The sequence below is a fragment of the Dendropsophus ebraccatus genome, chromosome 9 (genome assembly GCF_027789765.1).
Source record: "Dendropsophus ebraccatus isolate aDenEbr1 chromosome 9, aDenEbr1.pat, whole genome shotgun sequence".
In the NCBI taxonomy this organism is placed as follows: Eukaryota; Metazoa; Chordata; class Amphibia; order Anura; family Hylidae; genus Dendropsophus; species Dendropsophus ebraccatus.
In genome coordinates, this window is record NC_091462.1 from 53859647 (window position 1) to 53873855 (window position 14209).

At 48.7% G+C, this 14209-nt stretch overlaps 1 protein-coding gene across 5 annotated transcripts in view; it reads left to right on the plus strand.

Annotated features, from left to right (window-relative positions):
- The window catches only part of HYCC2 (hyccin PI4KA lipid kinase complex subunit 2), an 89333-nt gene that overhangs the window by 48779 nt on the left and 26345 nt on the right, over positions 1 to 14209 (plus strand). For all 5 annotated transcript variants that reach the window (XM_069983337.1, XM_069983338.1, XM_069983335.1 and 2 more), the window contains 2 exons: positions 5940 to 6055; positions 6141 to 6236. In XM_069983337.1, the coding sequence (XP_069839438.1) occupies positions 5940 to 6055; positions 6141 to 6236 (212 nt within the window). The remainder of the gene's footprint in view (positions 1 to 5939; positions 6056 to 6140; positions 6237 to 14209) is intronic.

A 14209-nucleotide genomic window follows, 5' to 3' on the forward strand; every position in this document is an offset into this window, starting at 1 on the left:
AGCGAGTTCCAGAGTATGGGGGAGGCTCGGGCAAAGTCTTGGAGGCGGTTGTGCGAGGTATGAATAAGGGGGGAGTGCACACGGAGGTCACTGAAGGACCGAAGGTTGCGTGAGGGACGGTAGCGGGATATCAGGTCAGAGATGTACGGAGGGGACAGGTTGTGGATGGCCTTGTATGTCATGGTCAACAATTTAAAGTCAATACGTTGGGCAATGGGGAGCCAGTGGAGGGATTGGCAGAGGGGAGAGGCTGAGGCAAAGCGAGGGGAAAGGTTGATTAGTCGGGCAGTAGAGTTAAGAAAAGACTGGAGGGGATCAAGGGAGTTAGCTGGAAGGCCAGAGAGGAGGATGTTACAGTAGTCCAAGCGGGAAATAATGAGAGCATGTACCAATAGTTTGGTGGAGTCAGGGGTGAGAGAAGAGCGGATTCTGGAAATGTTTTTGAGGTGAAGGCGTCAGGAGGTGGTCAGGGCCTGAATATGTGGTTTAAAGGACAGGGCAGAGTCAAAGGTGACCCCAAGGCAGCGGACTTGGGGGACAGGGGACAGAGTGCAGCCATTGATAGTGATTGACAGATTAGAAGGCGGGGTGGAGCGAGATGGGGGAAAGATGATAAGTTCTGTTTTGTCCATGTTGAGTTTTAGAAAGCGGGAGGATAAGAAGGAGGATATGGCCGATAGACACTCTGGAATCCTGGATAGCAAAGAGGTGACATCCGGACCAGAGAGGTAGATCTGATTGTCATCGGCATAAAGATGGTACCTGAAGCCAAGGGATTCTATATGTCCCAGGCCAGAGGTGTAGATGGAGAAGAGAAGAGGCCCGAGTACAGAGCCTTGGGGAACACCAACAGTTAGGGGACTATTGTTCAGCCAACCACAAATCCAATAAACTATCCAGGCTTTAAAGGGAATGTGTCGCAAATTAAAATTTTTTTTTGAAAGTCTTAAAACTGAATTTGTTGATTTTTTTTGTTAATTTATGTGTTTTTCATTTTTTTTTTACATGTAAGGAAATATGAAAAATTAACGATCTAATTTTTCATATTTCCCAGTGATGGCCACCAGGGGGAGCTCCACCAGTACACTGCTGGTAAAAGCAGCCTGAAAGCCGAATGCTGAAAAAAAGAGGCTGTCCCTGCTCAACTGCTCTGACATCATCACCTCCCTCCTCTTTTCACAGGAGAACAAAGAGGGGAAAGGTGATACTATGTGTACTGCTGGGCAGCACCATTTTGTTGTTGTCTGCACAGCAGTGCAGATAGAAGGAGCATGCCCCTAGCCTTTCATAATGCACCTCAGCTGCTGCAGAACCGTATACAGCTCGCCCACACTCACCTCCCTCACTTCTCACTGCCCATCCCCCGCATGCACATAGGTAGAGGAGGTGTGTGTGCGTATATGTGTGTGTGTATATATATATATATATATATATATATATATATATATATATATATATATATATATATATAAATAATATGTATGTACAGGCTAATGCTCTGGTGTCAGTAGTGTCACACATTACACACGTAGAGAGAGAGTGTGTGTGTGTGTGTGTGTGTGTGTGTATATACACACACACAGTGGTGCCTTGGATTACGAGCATAATTTGTTCCGGGACCGTGCTTGTAATCCAAATCCACTCTTAAACCAAAGCAAATTTTCCCATAAAAAAATCATAGATATGCAGACAATTGGTTCCACACCCCAAATATAATTTATTATTCTGAATAACGTGTAAGACTAATGAAACAAACATTCAGAAACAGCAGGATATGTGATATTATAAGTTACTGTACAGTAATGGAGAGGATGGGAAACACCAGGGCTGACAAGAGACTGCAGGGAGCATGAAGGAATGAGCAGGGCAGATGTGGGCACATACATGCAGCACTCTCTGTCCGGTGAGAGAGGGGTTACAGCTATGGAGAGATTACCCCCACAGTCCTGTCCCCTGATGTAAGCCCCAGCCTGAAGAGGATCTGTTATGATTTGGAAGGTGAAGGAGACTTCCTGGGTCAGAGTACAGGGCTGAAGACCCCGCTATACAGACCATGCCCCTCCTCCACTCCTCCTCCCACCCAGTACAGGGAGCTCTTACACCAAAGCAATGCTCTTACACCAAGTCACAATTTTGAAAAACTGAGCTCTTAAACCAAAACGCTCTTAATCCAAGGTATCACACACACATACATACTGGAGAGTACAGGCTATTGTTCTCTGGTATCAGCAGTGCCACACATTACACAGGTAGAGGAGGTATATATAGATACAGAAGAGAACAGGCTATTGTTCTCTGGTGTCCGCAGTGTCACACATTACAAAGGTAGAGGTGGTAAATATATATACACATACACCTCCTCTACCTGTGTGATGTGTGACACTGCAGACACCAGTGATACGAGCGAGCAATATCCTGTACTAATATATATATATATAGACAAACACACACTTACGTACAGGCTATTGCTCTCTGATGTCCGCAGTGTCAGACATTACACAGGTAGGGCTGCGGGAGAAGCCGGGGGTAGGAGGAGCCGCTGGGGTGACAGGGGGGAGAGAGAGGCTGGGGTGACGGGGAGAAGCTGATGTGGCAGGGGGGAGAGAGGCGCTGGAGTGACAGGGGCGGAGAGGCGCTGGATTGACAGGGGCGTAGAGGCGCTGGGGTGACAGGGGCAAAGAGGCGCTGGGGTGACGGGCAGAGAGGCGCTGGGGTGACAGGGGCGGAGAGGCGCTGGGGTGACGGGGGGCGGAGAGGCGCTGGCGTGACGGGGGGGGGAGAGGCGCTGGCGTGACGGGGGGGAGAGGCGCTGGGGTGACGGGGGGGAGAGAGGCGCTGGGGTGACGGGGGGGAGAGAGGCGCTGGGGTGACGGGGGGGAGAGAGGCGCTGGGGTGACGGGGGGAGAGAGGCGCTGGGGTGAGGGGGGGGAGAGAGGCGCTGGGGTGACGGGGGGGAGAGAGGCGCTGGGGTGAGGGGGGGGAGAGAAGCGCTGGGGTAATGGGGGGGGAGAGAGGCGCTGGGGTGATGGGGGGGGAGAGAGGCACTGGGGTGATGGGGGGGGAGAGAGGCGCTGGGGGGATGGGGGGGGAGAGAGGCGCTGGGGTGATGGGGGGGGAGAGAGGCGCTGGGGTAATGGGGGGGGAGAGAGGCGCTGGGGTAATGGGGGGGGAGAGAGGCGCTGGGGTGACGGGGGGGAGAGAGGCGCTGGGGTGACGGGGGGGAGAGAGGCGCTGGGGTAATGGGGGGGGAGAGAGGCGCTGGGGTGATGGGGGGGGGAGAGAGGCGCTGGGGTGATGGGGGGGGAGAGAGGCGCTGGGGTGATGGGGGGGGAGAGAGGCGCTGGGGTGATGGGGGGGGAGAGAGGCGCTGGGGTGATGGCGGGCACGGGGAGAAGACGCGGTAAGGGCAGGCTGGTCCCCCCCAGTACAGTTACGGGGCCGGAATGAGCTTCAGGCACGGACAGGCTGTAATACACCGTCCCGGAAGCTCACAGCTGCAGCCTCTCGGTTACCGGACTTCTCTTCTGCTCTGCAGCGCCGCAATGTCACATGGCCGCCGAGCAGGAGAGAAGTCCGGGCACAGAGAGGCTGCAGCTGTGAGCTTCCGGGACGGTGTATTACAGCCTGTCCGTGCCCGAAGCTCATTCCGGCCCCGTAACTGTACTGGGGGGACCGTACTGGCTGGCTGCTGGCAAGTTCAGGGCGGGCGGGCGGGCGGACGCGGGGGAGCGGGGGGAGAGAGCTGCACAGAGTTCTCCTGCCCACTCACTGTGCGGTCTCTCTCCCCCCGTTCTAGTTCCTCTCCTGGACGTCAAAAAAATGGCCACCCCGCCCCAGGTAAGCTGTGTACTGCGCATGTCTATGCACATGCGCAGTACACAGTGACGGAGCCTCCAGTTTGAGTGAACCAGACGGACTCCGTCGGTTCACTCCAATGTTATGGAGGTGCCGTATAGTGTCTGTGTGTGTGTCGTGAAATGACGTCACACACAGACACTATTAAAATGGCAGCCCCCTGTGCATACATTAGTTTAAATAAAAGACACTCCAGCCCAATGTAAAAAAAAAAAAAAATACAACACATCTATTTTTTCTTATTACTTTTCATTAAAAAATTTTCAAAAATGTGACACTGTCCCTTTAAGTCCAATTCCCACTAACTTCCAATTTCCACTAACATCAGACATGTCAAACATTAGTGACCACGCTGGGTCTCACTCCTGAGACTCTGTGATCCTGAGATAAAGCCAAGGTGAGTGCTCTAGACTGCACTAGGCTTCACGTCGGAGCATCTGATTCTTTCGCTTTATAGACTGTAATAAAGCAAAGGAGTCTGATTTGATTGCAGACAGCAGTATCTCAGGATTTCAGTAGGTCTTGTGAGTGAGACCAGGTGCAATCAGTAGGTTTTGACTTGTTTGATGACATGCCAGAAGTCACTGCAAATGACAGTAATGCTTTAAGGCTGGGTTTACATCTGCATTAATAAGAACAGAAAAACCAAAATAATAGTGGTGCCAGATTTCTTATATGTTAAAGCGAATTTACCATTAGGTACATCACTGCAATTTTTTTTTTACCTTAATGGATCAACAGCAGTGCAGGGATGCCAGTGATGCAGTTCTTTTTTTGAATTGCAGCCCGGTTCCTGCACTCTGTGCCAGTCTGGGGCAGGCCCGCTGGCCTCCAGTGTGACAAAACCCCCTCCCCTCTATGATGCGGTGCCATTAGAATCAGAGGAGCGGCATCACTGTGCTGGTGGTGGTGGGTGGTAACACCACACTGGGGGTGGCGGGCCTGCCCCCAGTGCTTTGGTGCGGGCCAGTGCTCTGGAAAAGACTGCATCACTGGCATCCCTGCATTGGCAATGATCAATTAAGGTAAAAAAAACAAACAGAAATTTACCTGATGGTACATTCGCCTTTAAGCACCAACAGTGTCAATACACCTCTGTTGAGTTCATTGTGTTCCTGTCCTGGTGTCTGGTATTGTACTTGAGGTCTAGTATTTTTGATATATTTTATATATATATATTTTGGTATATTTTGAGTTTGCTTTCAACGCAAATGTGATTAGGGATGGGTTCTCACTGTGTGTTTTTGCAATCCATCTTTTTAATTCGTTTTATGCAAATGAAACAAAAATGCATCTGTTTTCATTCGTTCTATGCAAATGGAACAAAAATGCATCTGTTTTCATCTGTTTTTCCATTGACTTCCATCATAAAAAAAATCAAAACGCATCAGTTTTTTCAGTGTACCAAAAATTGTGGTCGACCACATTTTTGTGTATGTTAAAAAAATGGATGTAGTTTGATCAGTTTTCTTTTTATGATAGAAGTCAGTGTAGAAACGGAACAAAACGAATGCACTCAAATGCATCAGGTTTTTTTCATCCGTTTTATGCAAAAAAACTAATTGCAAAAATACAGTGTGAACCCAGCCTAACCTTGTTTTTGGGTATTTTTGCAGGTGACTGGTTTGTTTCTGTAGACTTCAGCAACTGAATATCCATTTCTTGTGAATGGGGTCTGTGGGCGGCATTTGTATGGATGAACTTTTATTCAAATGACTGACAGTCACAGTAATTAGCAGATTTCTTACTCTCCATAAATTTTGAACCTTTAGAACCCTAGTGCTGCAGATCAGTTGTTGCTCACCACCAAGTCATAGTGCTGCCCACATTCTTCTGTTACCAGCTGACAATGAAGCATCATAGATAAGCAATTAAAGAGCAACTCCAGGGAATTCTAAACATCCAGGGTTGGCAGGTGGTGGGGGTGACATTATTAGGAATCTATACATACACGTCCCAGGCCCCCCTGTCGGCCCTGGATTTTTATATTTGGCTAAAATTCCCCTTTAAGTGGTATAAATGGGTGGATCGTGTACAACCTTGATTTATTTTTTAAATTTTTTTTTCCTCCTTTGCTGCTTTAGCCATCAGCTTTGGGGTCCATGGCTCTGACAGAAGGAGCACTGAGCCAGCACGATCTCCTCCGAGTGGTTTACAGTGATCTTCACCCCCAGAGAGAAACCTTTACAGCGCAGAACAGGTGAGGAGAGTTTTGGCAGGGAACACTAAGTACATTCACTGTTCCTTGTGTTATGTGTAAATAACAACTTCTTTCTTTTCTGCAGGTTTGAAGTACTAAGTTTTCTTATGTTGTGTTACAACTCTGCGATTGTGTACATGCCACCTTCATCCTACCAGTCGCTATGCAGGATGGGCTCCAGGTAAACAGGAAAGATGGATAGTTAGGAAATGGTTGTTTGGTTGTAAAACTACCAAAACTGGACATGGCTCACTTATACTATGAGTTTGGTGTTGAGCTATTTTGCATAGTTGTAAAGGGAATATATCCTTAGTAAACAATATATTTGTTTAACCCCTTAACGACATCGGGCGTAAACTTACGCCCTCGCGCCCTGGTACTTGGCACATCAGGGCGTAAATTTACGCCCGATGTTTCCCCGATCGCTGCGTGTTCACACACAGCGGTCGGGGAAGATGGCCTGCTATAAATCATAGCAGGCCATCTTAGCTTCACGGCACGGGGGGTGGTTAACACCCCCCGTGCTTACGATCGCCGCTATTGGCTGATCAATTCAGATCAGCCAATAGCGGCGATCGGAACCTTTCCGGGTCATCGGCGACCCGATGACCCGGAAAAAAAATGGCGGTCGGTGCTGTCCGAGGACGGCACCGACCGCCATTACTGTAAAAAGTAATGGTGATCGCCGTGCCACCGGCCCGATCGCCGTGAACGGCCGGCCGGCCGTTCACGGCGATCGGGCCGGTGGCACGGCGATCAGAGTCCCACAAAATAGTAAATACCTGCCCTGGACCCCTCAGCTAGGTAGCCGAGGGGTCCAGAGCAGGTATTTGTACATTACTCACCTGTCCCGGGCTCCTGATCGGCGTCTTCCGGGTTCGCGGCGTTCTCGTCTTCGTTCGGGTCTTCGGCTTCTTCCGTGACGTCATGTTCGGCTTCTCTCGGCTATTTTCGGCTCCAGCGTCGGCTCTTTCCGTATTTTGCGCTCTGCTGCCCCCTAGCGGCTGATATGTGTAATACACTTATCAGCAGCTACAGGGAAATTCAGAATGTAGAATTTTTTTATTTTTTTTTTTTCAAATTTTTTTTTTTCTATTTTCCGCACCCTATCGCCGCTGAGTGTTGATCAGCATCGCACGAAAGTGCGCTGCTAATCAGCAACTCCTCCTTTTTGGCGTAGGGTGTTTTTTTTCTATATCCTACTGCCACGGTCTGCTTATAAGTGCCGCACATAAGTGCGGCATTTAGCAGCAACTCCTTTGTTGGCGTAGGTTTTTTTTTTATACTTACTGTAAAAAAACACGTAAAAAACACTACATTACACCACACTACATTGAATAAAGTTTGACACTACACCACTACATACCCCATATACCAATCCCCGTATAAAGATGACCCCCAGGGTGTTTTCGGCGTCAGAGGGATACGCTATTATTGCCTCCGACACCGAAACAGCCAGTGAGGATGAATGGGGGGATCCTTCTTTCCTCCATTCATCCTCATCATCCTCATCATCCAGTGACATGTCTGGGGGGTAGCATAGCGTACGCTGCCCCCCAGACACGTCTTTTCCGCCAGAACCGTCCCAATAAGAGATGACGGTATGGTGTGAAATTCTACAAACTGTGTGAGCGTACCTCTGGGTACACTTACAGATTTAGGGTACGTGCACACTGCAGAATGGAGAAGGATAACCCTTTGTGCATTCCGCAGCTGGCACCCACCGGCGGACTGATGGAGGCGCATGTCTCTACCCGTGTCATAGACTCCATTCTATGCACGGGCGGAATCCGTCGTCCATCCAAAGAATGAACACATTGGACGGAGAGCGGAATCCGCCCGTGCATAGAATGGAGTCTATGACACGTGTGGAGACGTGCGCCTGCATCAGTCCGCCGGTGGGTGCCAGCTGCGGAATGCACAAAGGGTTATCTGTTGCGATTCCGCAGTGTGCACGTACCCTTAGAGTGTATGAAGGAAGGGACACTCGAATCCAGCCCCCAGATGCCCCCTCCCCCCCCATCCTCCGAGTTAGTGGGGAGATCGTCCGGGAACTGATCTTCCCACTGCTGGATAAAGGTCACCACCTGTACGGGGATAACTTTTATACCAGCACCCCCTCTTCCGGTCCCTCGCTGCCCGAGCTACTGTAGCTTGCGGCACGATCCGTAAATATCAGAAGCAGTAATAGAGCCCTAATATTTAGCAGCCATGGAGCGGACCCAGCGCTTCTGGATATGAAGGACCCCGTATCGCACCAGGACAACATTTTCCAGGTGACGTCCCCCACACTGGAGAAAGGGAGACCCCAGAAGAAGTGGAGAGTGTGGCGTAACAGGGGGATCAGGAAGGACACCATTTCCAGTGTGACGCCTGTCCTGATCACCCCGGCCTCTGCATACTGGATCGCTTCAAGGCGCACTACACGTCATTGGGGTTCTACATTATCTAAATTCTGTCCCTTATTCCTATTTCAGGGGTCACGTTGGTCCAGGGATTATTCTGATCGCCATTATGGAGTCGGGAAGGAATTTTTCCCCTGTGATGAGGCTACTGTCGTCTGCCTTACTAGGGTTTTTTGCCTTCCTCTGGATCAACACAGGTTGAGTTTGATGGACACCTGTCATTTCCAACCTTATAAACTAATAATTGCCCTAATACCCCCAAATAAATTAGAATTGTCCCTTTTCCCCAGCTAAATAGGTATGGCCGCCATTCCCATTAGAGGATGCCATGATGCAATTACAAACCCTCTGTGCGGCCAGGACAGTAGAAACCCCCCACAAGTGACCCCATTCTGGAAACTACACCCCATAAGGAATCTAACAAGGGGGGCAGCGGGGATATGGCCCCCTGGTGACGGCCACATTTGGGACGTGAAAATGAAAAAAATTGTATTTTTTATTTTCTCGGCACATGTTCTACGTAAGTGCCCGTCACCAGTGGGGTCCATATGCTCACTGCACCCCTTGTTAGATTCCTTATGGGGTGTAGTTTCCAGAATGGGGTCACTTGTCGGGGGTTTCTACTGTCCTGGCAGCACAGGAGCTTTGTAATTGCGACATGGCCTCCATCCTCCATTCCAGCCTCTAAATGGCGCTCTGTCCCTTTGGTGACTTGCCCTGTGCCCATATGGCACATTATGCCCACATGTGGGGTATTTTCGTACTCAGGGGACACTACCCTACACGTTTTGTGTTCATTTTCTTTTTTAACCCCTTGTGGAAATGGAAAAAAATCAAGGCTAGACCAACATTTAGTGTAATTTTTGTAAAATTTTTACTCTAAATCATTAATCTTGTCATGTTTTTTCATTTTCACAAGGGGTTAAAAGATAAAAAAAAACATTTAATGTGTAGAGCAATTTCCCCTGAGTACGGAAATACCCCACATGTGGACATAAAGCGCCATGCGGGTGCAGGGTAAGCCTCCAAAGGGAAGAAGCGCCATTTGGTTTTTGAAGGCTGGATTTGGATGGAATGGATTTCGAGGGGCCATGTTGCATTCAAAAGGCCCCTGTGTTGCCAAGACAGTTGAAACCCCCCACAAGTGACCCCATTATGGAAACTACACCCCTCAAGGAATGTAACAAGGGGTGTAGTGAGCATATGGACCCCACTGGTGACGGGCACAAATGTGGAACAATGTGGCGTGAAAATGAAATATTACATTTTTTACACTATAATGTTGGTTTTAGCCTTGAATTTATCATTTTCACAAGGGGTTAAAAGAGAAAAAAAACACACAATATGTGTAGAGCAATTTCCCCCGAGTCCGTAAATACCCCACATGTGGACATAAAGCGCCATGTGGGCGCAGGGCAAGCCTCCGAAGGGAAGGAGCGCCATTTGGATTTTGGAGGTTGGATTTGGCTAGAATGGATGATGAACGCCATGTCTCATTTACAGAGCCCTTGTGCTGCCAAAACACTGGAAACCCCCCACAAGTGACCCCATTCTGGAAACTACACCCCTCAAGGAATCTAACAAGGGGTGCAGTGAGGATATGGACCCCTTGATGACGGGCACATTTGTGCCATGAAAGTGAAAAAATGAAATTTTTCCCTTTCACGTCACATTGTTCCACATTTGTGCCCGTCACCAGTGGGGTCCATATGCTCACTGCACCCCTTGTTAGATTCCTTGAGGGGTGTAGTTTCCAGAATGGAATCACTTGTGGGGGGTTTCCAGTGTCTTGGCAGCACGAGGGCTCTGTAAATGCGACATGGCCCTTGAAATCCTTTTCAGTGAAATTCAGCTTCCAAAAGCCAATTGGCGCTCCTTCCCTTTGGAGGCTCGTCCTGCGCCCCCCTGGCACTCTATCGCCACATGTGGGGTATTTCTGTACTCGGGAGAAACTGCGCTACACGTTTTGTGTCTTTTTTGCCTCTTATCCCTTTAAGAAAATGAAAAATTGAAGGCTAGAACAACGTTTTAGTGTAAAAAATAAATTTTTCTTTTTTCACGCCATATTGTTCGGAAAATCTGTGAAGCACCTGTGGGGTCCAGATGCTCACCGCACCCCTTGTTACATTCCTTGAGGGGTGTAGTTTTCTAAATGGTGTCACTTTAGGGGTGTTTTTTAGGTTTTGGCACCCCAGAGCCTCTGCCAACCTGAAGTGGTACAGTCAAAAATGACCAAATATAACGGAGGCGTTGAAATTCACTAGGTGCTCCCTTATATCTGAGGCTTGTGGTTGCGTCAAATAGCGCAATAGGGCCACATATGGGGTATTTCTATAAACTGCAGAAACGGGGCAATAATTATTGGGGTGCATTTCTCTGGTAATAGGTTTATAATTATGAAAAATATTGGATTACAATAAAATCTCTGCACAGAAAATTAAAATTTTCAAATTCCTTACACACTTAGCTTTTATTTCTGTGACTCCCCTAAAGGGTTAAAACACTTTCTGGATATGCTTTTGCAGAGTTTGGGGGGTGCAGTTTCTGAAATGGGGTGCTTTGTGGGGCTTTCTAACATACAGGCCCCTCAAATACACTTTAAACCTGAACAGGTCCCTAAAAATATCTGATTTTGAAATTTTACTGAAAATTTGGAAATTTGCTGCTAATGTTTTAAGCTTCCTATCGTCTAAAAAAAATGAAAGATAGTTTAATAAATGCCGCCAACATAAAGTAGACATGTTGCTAATGCTATTTAATATATAATTTATGTGGTATAACCACTTTCTGTATACGCAAAAAAGTTTCAAAGTTGGAAAAATGCATTTTTTCACATTTTTTCACATTATTTGGGTTTTTTTCATAAAGATTTGTTATGAGTATCGACTCCAATTTACCAGAAATGTAAAGTACAATATGTCACGAGAAAACAATCTCAGAATCAGCCGGATAGGTAAAAGCATCCCGAAGTTATTAATGACTAAAGTGACACTGGTCATATTCATAAAATTTGTCTCTGTCATTAAGGCCATTTCAGGCTCTGTCCTTAAGGGGTTAAAGTATTTGTTTTTATATGCCCTTTGTGTTAAACATGTGAACATACTCATTTGCATTATTTCTGTGTTCTGATGAATGAGGGTTCAAGGTGTGGCACCCCTACCAATGGGACACTCATGGTAGGGCTGGGCGGTATACCGTGAAAATACCGATACCGTCCCTGGCCTCTGTTAACCGACCTCAAGTTCGCCAGGACGGTATCTGCGGTATTTTTACCCGCCCGCCCCAGGACACTGACAGGTTATACTCCCCTTCCGGCCGCTCTCACAGCATCTTCTATATACAGCATACAGTGCTGGGGGTCCCGGGCCGCGCTCCCTTGCCTTGAGACGTGATGCGGGGACCGGCGGTGAACCGAGCACTGACACCAACAGGTGCCGTGCTGAGGCTGGGGAGGGGGCTGCGTGCAGTTATAGGGAGAGGTCCCTGAGTGCCGCTGCGGGGGTGCCAGATGCTGGAGATAGAGGGGTGTGGAGTAGGGCTGAGCCGGCACTGACCTGCTCCTTCCTATAACGGAACGAGCTCTCCGGTCTCTGGAGGAGGAGGGGGCCGCAGGGACAGCTGAGTTCCTGTGATTGGGGCAGTGGTGGCAATGCAGAGAGCGGAGGAGGAGATGTGCCTGTGAGGATCAGCGCGGCTGTGAGGTGGGGGAGGCCGGGACTCAGGAGTCTGCCGCTGCGGAGATCAGTGATAATGCGGTGGGAATCAATTCATCACACTGACAGGGAAGCAGGGTGTGTGAGGAGGACGCTGCAGCCCCCGACATTGCAGCCTGCTGATCTGTGTGACGGACAGATCAGGACAGAAACCAATGAGCTGCGGCGTTCTGTGTGGTGACCTGTGACCTCTGCCAGGTTGTGTGCCTCCTCCCTCCTCAGCAATTCCTGCAGCGTCCAGTATCCTTTGCCCATGCTGTAAGTCTGCTCTCTCCTCTGTCTAGCTACTACTCCCATCATACCCCAACAGCTGAAACAGTACATAACTACTGCCCCCAGCATACCCAACAGCTAAACAGTGCATAACTACTGCCCCCAGCATACCCAACAGCTGATACAGTGCATAACTACTGCCCCCAGCATACCCAACAGCTGAAACAGTGCATAACTACTGCCCCCAGCATACCCAACAGCTGAAACAGTACATAACTACTGCCCCCAGCATACCCAACAGCTGAAACAGTGCATAACTACTGCCCCCAGCATCCATCATAGCTGAAACTGTGCATAACTACTGCCCCCAGCATACCCAACAGCTGAAACAGTGCATAACTACTGCCCCCAGCATACCCAACAGCTGATACAGTGCATAACTACTGCCCCCAGCATCCATCATAGCTCAAACGGTGCATAACTACTGCCCTCAGCATACCCAACAGCTGAAACTGTGCATAACTACTGCCCCCAGCATACCCAACAGCTAAACAGTGCATAACTACTGCCCCCAGCATACCCAACAGCTGATACAGTGCATAACTACTGCCCCCAGCATCCATCATAGCTCAAACGGTGCATAACTACTGCCCTCAGCATACCCAACAGCTGAAACTGTGCATAACTACTGCCCCCAGCATACCCAACAGCTAAACAGTGCATAACTACTGCCCCCATCATACCCAACAGCTGATACAGTGCATAACTACTGCCCCCAGCATCCATCATAGCTCAAACGGTGCATAACTACTGCCCTCAGCATACCCAACAGCTGAAACTGTGCATAACTACTGCCCCCAGCATACCCAACAGCTAAACAGTGCATAACTACTGCCCCCAGCATACCCAACAGCTGATACAGTGCATAACTACTGCCCCCAGCATACCCAACAGCTGATACAGTGCATAACTACTGCCCCCAGCATACCCAACAGCTGAAACAGTGCATAACTACTGCCCCCAGCATACCCAACAGCTGATACAGTGCATAACTACTGCCCCCAGCATCCATCATAGCTGAAACGGTGCGTAACTACTGCCCTCAGCATCCATCATAGCTCAAACGGTGCATAACTACTGCCCCCAGCATACCCAACAGCTGCATAACTGTGCCTGTTTTCTGGGTGCATTGCACCGCTCTGGAGAGGCAGAGGAAAGCCATATAGCTGGCCGCTATAATGAGGGACAACAGGTGTAAAGTTTTATTATACAGCACAAAGACAGTAAATCCAATATTTTTAACAATGCTATTTTATTTAAGAATAGCTATAAGATAGCCAACCCCTTTTAAGGCCACATTACCACATGCATGCAAACACATGTGCTTGAAACCTAGCCAATGGCATTCTCCAGCAGTTGCACAATGTTTCTGGGATTAGAATGCATTTGCATGCATGTGAGATTGTGGCCTAAAGTGGCTATCCAATCTTTAAAAAATAATATATCCTCAGGATAGGCCACAAGTATCGGTATGGTGGGGGTCAGCATGTCAGCTCACTTGCTGATCAGCTGTTTAAAAAGGCTGCAGGCCCTTCAAACAGCTGATTAGTGTGATCGCCCGCCAGTCTGTCCCTCAACTATACCTGTACTAATACACCCCTCTTCTGTACCTGTACTACTACTACACCCCTCCTCTATACCTGTACTACTACTACTACACCCCTCATCTGTACCTGTACTACTACTACTACACCCCTCCTCTATACCTGTACTACTACACCCCTCATCTGTACCTGTACTACTACTACTACACCCCTCATCTG